This window comes from Leptidea sinapis, chromosome 12 (genome assembly GCF_905404315.1).
Source record: "Leptidea sinapis chromosome 12, ilLepSina1.1, whole genome shotgun sequence".
NCBI classification, from domain to species: Eukaryota; Metazoa; Arthropoda; class Insecta; order Lepidoptera; family Pieridae; genus Leptidea; species Leptidea sinapis.
Window position 1 is genome coordinate 6498522 of NC_066276.1, and position 9834 is coordinate 6508355.

Here is a 9834-nt window from a genome sequence, read left to right on the forward strand (position 1 = left end):
TTGTTTTCGTTGGTAACCATTTGAATTCGCAAACTTAAACGAGAGTTAAATAGTACAATGAACAATTTGCTGTCAATATTACTTAGGCGTTTAAGGTTTGGCTTCACTCTGCAATACAAATTATTATATTCATACCAATAAAACGGTTTTTGAACTTTTTTCTAAACCTACTGGTGTTTAAGACGTTGCCTTTTAATTATTCTGTATCAATCGGTATTTTATAAGGATGGATAAATAAGAAGTCGTTATCTGCAACCTCGAAAACCTCGGATTCGACATCCATATTGTTGAAATCATAATTTTGCGATCTTTCTCACTCGCTTGCTCTATGGATTATGTGCTTCATGCTACGTTCGCCCTTTCTCACTATATCTCGATCGGTCTCAATCGCTCTCTCCCTCTTCTTCGACAAAAACGCTGCATATCTTCGTGACGCTAATATTATTATTACGTTTCATCCGTAAAAAAATACTCTCATGCGCCTAAAGATGTTTCACATCAATAAATCTTTGTCATTGGGCACCGGTATATTCGCATCGCATCGAACTACTCGGTGTAATGCATTCACACACTAAACGCCGAGTGGACACACACTTTAGCACCTACACCAGGATGTTCCTAGAGGTCCTTAGGTATGTATGTTTATTGTTTCGCCACAACAAATTTTCATTTTTAATATTAAATGTTTTCCTTAGCACGCGCACGCGCTGATGCAGTTGGATCCCTTAAAAACTTAATTTAATATTAACTGTTTATTACTAACAGAAAATTTTGATACTTTTAACATCCAGCATTATTTTGACAATCCTCACTGGCTTCACAACGGTCTTTTCATTTTTTTTTTGATTAGGTATAGTAGTGTGTAGGTAATGAAAAAAATTAGTACAATAATAGTTTATATAGGTTTAACACGTAACATATGGGTAATATAAGAAATTAAACACTTGATACTTAATAATTAAATCATTGTTCTTGCTTCCTTTCAGACAATAGGGTTGGACGTGTTTTCAATGTCATTTTTATTTGGCCGATAAACAAGTCAAGTTGTGTCGTCATACGAAAATTAGCTCTATACTTCTCACAGTGTTCCAAGAACAAGGGGTACAGATGTTCTAGAACAGCGTGGTCCACGGTTGGGAAGAGATGATGCAGCGCGTGGTGACCAAAGAATGTCATCACTCTAAAATGACTTCCATTTATATCCGTTCTGTCCATCACTGCTTCTAATTCATGCATTCCCCAATCAGGGTTTATTTCACTAAAAATTAAAAATAACAATATGTATTTATAATAAGAAATCAAACTGTACAATGTAAAATGGTCGCTCCTCTTGTGTATTCCAAAATACAATTGAAATCTACTCTCTTTAGATACGATACGGAATACATGTGATGTTTTAATGCATGGGAACCACGAAAATCTGTTACGAATTTTCGAATCCAGTAGAAATTTGTCATCTTGTGAAAGATTAAACGTATATGTAAAATAAAAATTGCGGATTTAAAAATTTCCTAATCACTTTATTAATTCCTGTTTCATATTTAAAGTCTGTAATATACTCTTCAAATATGACTTCAAAACGATATCATTAATAAATACCTTTGAATAGAAACCATTACCGCAGATGTGATTGTTTCCTATTTTTGTAACCGTCAACTACTGTAATAATTACACATTTTAAAATTTTTTAGTTTTATTAAGATAGATAATGAGAGGTGGAGGTTTTATTTGTATAAGTTGCTTGCTAAAGTTGCGTGGGTACCACAGTAGTGCTTTTTTCTGCCTTGTGGAAGCATTAAAGTGTTTTTGGTAAAGGGCGCCGTAACTACTGAAATTAATGGGCTCATGAGTCTAAATATATTTTATGCCTTGAAATAAAGTAATTCAATCAAGAATCCATAGCGGCACTGCTATTACAATAATATAATAGGCAAGGTGTATGTCTAACCATCTGGTAAATGTCTTGCTCGTCGCGACACTTTAAAAAAAAAAAAGTGGTATCAGATAATCACCACACGACGAAGAGTATTTATAAAAATAGTTTGTTACAGTTTATAAATTAAAGCCATAATTATATAACCTGACTTCATCGCCATCTTTAAATATATTTGGATGATGATGAGCAGCGTTTGATCCAATCGTGAAGAATACAAAACTAGCTGTGCAATTGATCCAGAGCCACATAATCATAGTGTCGTAAAATGTGGCGCCTCCAGTTATATACATCCATACTGGTAATAGGAATCCCACACCATCGTGCCACCGGTAATGTTGGGTGAAGAAGCCAGGACGCGTAAAGTTGAGGCTAAATCTGGAAATAGTTATATTTTTTACCGATTTAAAAATGTAGGATGTGTTTTATATCTTTGTTTTTTTTTTTTATGGAATAGGAGGACAAGCGAGCGTACGGGTCACCTGGTGTTAATTGATCACCGCCGTCCACAATCTCTTGCAACACCAGAGCAATCACAAGAGCGTTGCCGGCCTTTAAGGAAGGTGTACGCGCTTTTTTCAAATGTGCCCATGTCGTATCGTCCCGGAAACACCGCACAAGTAAGTTCATTCCACAGCTTTGAAGTACGTGGAAGAAAACTCCGTGAAAACCGCACTGTAGAGGACCGCCACACATCCAGATGGTGGGGATGATACCCTAACTTGTGTTGTGTCATGCGAAGGTGGAATTCGGCGGCAGGAATCAGGTTAAACAGCTCTTCGGAACACTCCCCGTGATAAATGTAGTAGAAGACACACAATGAAGCGACGTCTCTACGCAACGCCAAGTGATCCAGCCGTTCACAGAGCACTGGGTCCCCGACAATTCGAGCTGCTCTACGTTGCACGCGATACTGCTGATACTGGTGTGCGCCATACCAGAGATGACAGCAATAGTCCATGTGTGGCTGGACCTGCGCTTTGTAGAGCGCTAGAATGTGGGCCGGCTTGGAGGTGTCCAACATATCATTGATATGCAGAAGAAACATCGTAGGAGATAGCACACAGCCTTGGGGCACTCCAGCATTCACGGGCTTCGGGTTCGAGCAATATAAGTCGACAACGACCTGTATGCTGCGCCCAGTGAGGAAGCTGGAGGTCCACTTGCACAAGCTCTCGGGAAGCCCAAATGATGGAAGTTTTGAGAGGAGTGCCTTGTGCCATACACGAGAGGCTTCGCTATATCCAGGCTAACTGGCAGGCCTTCACCCTTGCTTTCAATAGCTGCCGCCCATCTATGTGCTAGGTATACCAGAGGATCCCCTACCGACTGACCAAGGCGAAAGCCGTACTGTCGGTCGTTGTTCAACTGGTGACCCTCTAGGTATATCAAGTGCTGGTGGTTGATTATGCTCTCCATGATTTTAGAGAACAGGGAGGTAAAAGCAATAGGCCTGTAGTTTGACGGATCCGAACTGTCTCCTTTTTTTGGATCGGATGGACAAGGGCTGACTTCCATGAGTCAGGGTCTATGCCTTTTGAATAAGAGTGCCGGAATAAACGCGTTAGCACCGGCGTCAACTTAGGGCACACGTTCTAAGCACGATTGGCGAAATGCCATCCGGCCTGCTCGACTTACTGACGTCCAACGAAAACAAAAACGTAGAGCTCTGACACCGCAGTTTTTCCGATGTCGTCAAGACTCGAGCTGGAGGCAAAAAAAGCATACAGGAGATCTGTTTTCTCTTTTGCCGTAGGGGCCAGGGTGTCATTCCTCATGTGCAACGGCGGAAGGGACGGCTGGTTGAAATTACCAAGAGCAGCTTTCGACAACGACCAGAACTTGCGTGTTCCGGTCAGGTAACTGGAAAGCTGATCGCCGATTTTGACGACGTGCTTTGACATCGCACGGGCGATTTGCCGCTTAAAAAATCTGGAGGCACGGTAGTATTTCCTCTTAAGAACTTTGCAGTTCGGATCCTTTGAGCCCTGCGACGCAACCCAAGTTCGATACTCCTGTTTTTTGCAGTCAGATGCTGACGCATCGAACCAGGGCTGTGATAGTAGGAATGGCAAACGACGAAATCCTCCTTTGTGTTTATGTTTCCCGATTTCTCATCTATTTGAGGATCAATTTTAATAAGTATTGTATATAAGTATTGTATATAGTAAGATATGGGTTTTTGCCATTGAATAATCGAAATTTTAGTTATTTGTTTTTATATTATTTCATATAGCATTAATTCCAGTTACGAGGTGACATGGAGTGGAATATTTCTCTAACTTTTTAAAAGACTGTAATAATCTTACCTTTTCAAGAAGTTCATGATGAACATAAACGGAAATAATATCTGTTCAATAATCACTGCGTAGTCAGCGTAGAATGGTCGCTCCTTTCTTGGATTCCAGAATACAATTGGTTCAAATCCGCTCACTTCTAAATCCATTAACGTATTTGGGTACAGGTGATGTGATAACGCGTGGGAAACTCGGAAGTCTCTGTTATGAATAGATTTATCTAGTAATTAATCATACATTTTTTGAAAATTTGCTTTGGAGTTGAAATAAGAGTTAGCAATTCTCAAAAATTGGAATCTTTACATTATTTATTTATGTAGAGGAAACAAACAGGATTACTATATTAAATTACACTACACTAGTGAATTTTCTAATAGTTAACTAACAACACTTTTAGTTAAAAAGTAACGATATAAACCATATTTCTAAAAAAAGGTATACAAATTGAACATAATAATGTCTTAAATATTATATAAGTTATAACACGACTACAAACTCATATTAAATAATATTACAATGAATTAATTGGTCTTCTACGAAAAAATTATAACGTTTAAGTAAATTACGTTTTAAGTAGTTTATATTAATACTATAGCAGTGGTTCCAACCAATGATGGATTCTCCAGGTGTGACCTGACAAAAGCGTTGTATAAAATTAAGTATGTCTGCGATTTCTTAAACTCCTCCTCCTTCCCTGCCTTAAAATGATACACATATTTTATATGACTTATTAATGATACCATCATAGTGGGATCTAAATATGAGTTCATTATCCAGAATTACCCCCAGATCTCTAACCTCCTTAACTATTTTGAAATTTGTGTCATATATCTCGTCATTATACAATATTAGGTTAGTTTTTGTTGAAAAACTTATGGCACAATAGTTATCTATTTTTATAGTCAGACTATTTTTCACGTAGTAATTACGAAGGTTATTCAAGTCAGTCTGATCGATAAAATTATAGGATAAATAGTATCTGGAATCTTCACCGGTTCCTTTACACATGTTTATATTTTTTGATATAACATGTTTCTGGCAAATAAATAATGTCGTATTCATTTGAAAGTAATGTCTTAGGAAGGCATATGTTTTAGTTCATAAACCTCAAATATGTTAATAATAAACTTTAATAATAACATTAATATATTTTACAATAATTAATACAAATAATAGGTCTTTATTTCTTATAAAATGAACCCTTTCACATGAATTATTATTACGTATACAAGTTACCACGAGGTTGGAACTCTGGCGTTGCAGGAAAAAAGAGATGGTGGTAACCACTTAAGAGTGGGTGACCCGTGCGGTCAATTCTCTTTATCCGTAATAACAAATTCAAATACTTTTTTTTAAAACCCACCTAACATTTGCCCTGTCTCTTGTTTAAAAAAATACATTAATTATGAGAATTCATTTACCTGTACGACCACAATCCAATATTAAAAATGTACATTCGCCAGCTTGTTCTCTTGTGTATATAATTGTGTGCAGCAACGATTACCCAAGCCATACTGACTGATGCTACAATATACGATAACATTACAATCCAATAGTCTTTGGCCCAACAAGTTATTGTTGAACTTACTAGGCAGGTGAACAGAAGACTATCGCAAATAAAGGCAGTCCTATCACTTTCCTTATTTGGGATCTTTTGAATTTCTTCCCAAACCTTGGTCTTTAACGTTCGATAGAAACCGTCATCTTTAAATGTGAATGGAGAATTTCTTGGCGTTTTAGCATCTCTTTTATAAAACTTCTCAAGTACTTTCACAGTGTTTGGGTTCAAATGATGTGCTTCAAAAGCTTCGGTTACGTCCGTTCCCTGAAACGCATTGTGAATTATTAAACAACCACTTGAAGAAAAACTTGAGTTAGTACCTACTTTCTTAACTTTACAAAAATTATAAGGTATGTATAAAAACGGATTCTTATAGTTTTAGGAGACGTATTTAAAACTGTTTCTAGAAATACAAACCGTTATGGCACATTGATCTCATAAATAGTGCATAATTAACGGATGAAAAGCCATCCACAACTATTTGGCCAGGCTTAGAAAAAAAAGTTTTAGCATTTTTTTGACATTTTACCATCAGTGTCATAATTAATTTACGATTTCTTTCATCATTTAATAATCCATAATTTTTGGGCTTGAATGAAAGCAATTCGTTTATTGGCATTTTAATTTATTTGTATTTGAGAATTTAGATTGGAAAAGCTTTCGCTAATCAATATTATTAAAAATAAATAAATAGGAAATTTTCCGTGTTTGCGTTAATAACCAGACTTAATCATGACAATAATTAATTATGTTTCTTAGCTTTTTACACATTTAAAGTTGTTTAAAGTGTTGGCTACCTTTGCGCTTGCACAAAAGTCAAAAGTCTTGAACACTTAATTTCATAAATATGATATATTGATGACCGACGGTTCAGCCTTGTATTAACGGGTAACCAACTTATCACTTAAGCCTGATATCGTAACAAAAAAAATCTTGTATTTGGCGCAGAGCTTCAACTTAGAATATTTATTGATTTATTATGAATCTAATTATTATTTTTTATAAGCCTGTTACTTGTGGCTTTACTTTTGTTATATTTTTCAAAATTATCTTTAGCTTTAAGTTGTAAACAAAGAATGTATATTATACCTATTATGCATGTTTTTTAATGTTTCCATAGATTAAGATGTTGTATACACGTTGGCTTCCTAATAAATAAATAAATCATCAAAATAATCAAAATAAGTATTTAATACTCCAACTTAGCAGTCTTGCTTGATTAAGGCACGATACCAACTGTGTTAATACGATCACAAATGTTAGTTAGCACTGCTGCTGTGCCAACGAGAGGAGACAAACAATTAAAACTAAATTGAACTGTACTAGTAACTAAGTTCAGTCATTTATCTAAAAATATCGTAACGACAAATATGTCTTTACCCATCGAAATAAACTCACACCGCTAAAACGTGGCACACGTATTTTTTAATCGTAGATAACACAACCAAACCAAATGGCTGAACAGTTCCAAAGGTACACCAAAACCTTTCAAAGGCTGTCTCATAGTTTGTATATAAATCATAACTGACGATCCATCACGTTCTAAACATGTAGACAATGCACGCCATACAAAATCAAAGCCGAAATATGGCACAGGCCACAAATGACACCAAAATAAGCCTCTGCATTAAGCATTTCTGCGTTTACTACAGTTGCTTAAAATATTATTGATCAAAAGGCAGCAATGTATACACTTTTTCAGTTTAAAGATTGTTAACAGTCTTAAAGATTTTCATGTCGTCAGCAAATAATAAGAACTAAATAATTTGAAAAGCATGAGCTGATATCGTTAATGAATATAACAAATAGCAGGGGTCGCAATCATGACCCCTGAGGAACGCCTGACGGAATATTAACCCACGCCAAGATATAACCATTCAGAACAACCGCCTGAGACCTATTTAGAACGTAGAAAGAAAACCATCGATACAAATCACCATGGATGCCTAGACAATATAATTTTGACAGTAGTATACTATGGTCAATACGGTCAAAAACCTTGCGGTAGTCAGTATAGACAGTGTCAACCTGAGAACCTTTATCCATATGAAATGTTGAATAATTATCAAAAGTAATTTATCACAGTCGACCTTCCTCTCAAGAAACCGTGCTGTTGAGGGATAAAAATGCATTTAATGTTATTGTATAGCTGGTTGTACACAATACGCTCTAAGATTTTTGCTAACAAACATAACTTTTTTTTTTATGGAATAGGAGGACAAACGAGCGTACGGGTCACCTGGTGTTAAGTGATCACCGCCGCCCACATTCTCTTGCAACACCAGAGGAATCACAAGAGCGTTGCCGGCCTTTAAGGAAGGTGTACGCGCTTTTTTTGAAAGTACCCATGTCGTATCGTCCCGGAAACACCGCACAAGGAAGCCCATTCCACAGCTTTGTAGTATGAGGGAGAAAGCTTCTTGAAAACCGCACTGTGGAGGACCGCCACACATCCAGATGGTGGGGATGATATCCTAACTTGTGGCGTGTCGTGCGAAGGTGAAATTCGGCGGCAGGAATCAGGTTAAACAGCTCTTCGGAACTTACTAATAGGTCTGTAGTATTCTATTTGATTTTTAGAACCTTTCTTTTGAATCGGTGTTATTAATGTAGAGAACTTCATTGCTGGCGATAATCGTATTCAATCAATATATTGTCGCGTAGTAACGTAGGGAATCATTTTGAAAATAGAACAGATCCGAGGGTATATAAGTCGAACTAAGTGTGGCTTACAGCGGTTCTAGTTCAGATTCGAAAGTGAAAAGGAAAAGAAGAAGGAAGAGAAAAAGAAGTAGTGAAAAGTGGAAAGTGATCCAGAAGAAGAAGGAAATAGAAGTGTGCGGTACCGTGTGATCTACTGAAGGCACTGCCATCGGCGAGAAGAACAGCAGCCCGGCGAAGTGCAATTTCAAAAATTGAACGCAAATAAAGTTTTTCCTTTAGTATTTATTCCCAATCCCTGATCTTGCCAATATTCACTAGACAAAAGATGAAAAACAATTTAGAAATACATTTAAGTTTTTAGTCTGCTTGCACAAGCACGCAGTTTCATCTTAGTTATCACCTCAGTTACACGAAGGAACTTCCCAAGAAAGTGTTTATTTATTTATTTATTTATTACAGTTGTTTATAGAATATTAAGTTTTGGATAAAATATTAGAATGTCACTTACCTTTGTCAATTGCAACCACTCACTACCTCCTGGATGTTTATTGATAAATGTATCGAGATCATATAGTTTATCATGAACTCTCCATAGACCTTCCGCTCCATCATCTATAGCTTTACCAGTTAACCATTGCACAGGATCTCGTAGCCCTTCATCTCTCAATGATGGATACTTCAACTGCGGAAAACTAACATGGGTTTTTTTTTCTATAGCCCTTTGTTGTGCTATCTCCAAATAATCGACTTCCTTTGGTGCCATGCTTTTTAATTTTTATATCATGTTCAGAATCAACACCAATAAGTATTGCTTCTTAATTAGAACTCACAATAACAAGATTTTAAGTGTAATCTCGTTTTTATATTACCAAATTTAAGTTATCGGTTGAAATGAACTTGTGTTGCTAAGATTTGTAAACAAGTGCCTGATTTCAACAATTATTGTATTATAACTATTTATTATCGTGTTAGAATGTGGAGTTGTTATTAAATTATGACTATGATATCAATTGACATGTTATCGTAGTAAATATGGTTATTGTTCAAGCAGCAAATGTAGAGGGCGCATATTAAGGAATTTCAAATGTTGTGTGAATTAGGAGGCCGGTTAGATACATAATATTATTTTCTTTTATCTTTTAACAAACAAAAAAATTTGTTTGTGTGGTGTCGCACCAGAATAGCACCACCCCATCTCCTCCTGTGGGTGTCGTAAGAGGCGACTAAGGTATACATAGAATGGAGGATGGGCGGCAGCATCCTTCCGAGAAGCACCAACATTTACTGCGTCTCTGTAATCAACTCAGTGAAAACTGGGAGTGATCATCGCATTGTAAGAGACACATTGAATATCAATACAAAACTGGAGCGATCTCGAC

General features: G+C 36.5%; 1 protein-coding gene across 1 annotated transcript; it reads right to left on the reverse strand.

The window, feature by feature from the left end:
- Nucleotides 1–879: 879 nt before the first annotated feature.
- Nucleotides 880–9390, reverse strand: LOC126967189 (cytochrome b5-related protein-like). Its single transcript, XM_050811666.1, has 5 exons — nt 8964–9390; nt 5652–6055; nt 4243–4431; nt 2081–2311; nt 880–1258 (listed from the first exon to the last, which is right to left on the reverse strand). The coding sequence occupies exons 1-5, from the start codon at nt 9216–9218 to the stop codon at nt 964–966; spliced, it is 1374 nt and encodes a 457-aa protein (XP_050667623.1). The 5' UTR covers nt 9219–9390; the 3' UTR covers nt 880–963.
- Between the last annotated feature and the right edge of the window lie 444 nt (nt 9391–9834).

What these genes read in the sequence shown, in the direction of transcription:
- LOC126967189 (XM_050811666.1), bottom strand. Translation starts at nt 9,218, where the DNA reads ATGGCACCAAAGGAAGTCGATTATTTGGAGATAGCACAACAAAGGGCT. An exon ending in AGTGGTTGCAATTGACAAAG is followed by an intron (nt 6,056 to 8,963) that starts GTAAGTGACATT and finishes AATGCGTTTCAG; the next exon opens with GGAACGGACGTAACCGAAGC. An exon ending in AAAGATGGCGATGAAGTCAG is followed by an intron (nt 1,259 to 2,080) that starts GTTATATAATTA and finishes TTTAATTTTTAG; the next exon opens with TGAAATAAACCCTGATTGGG.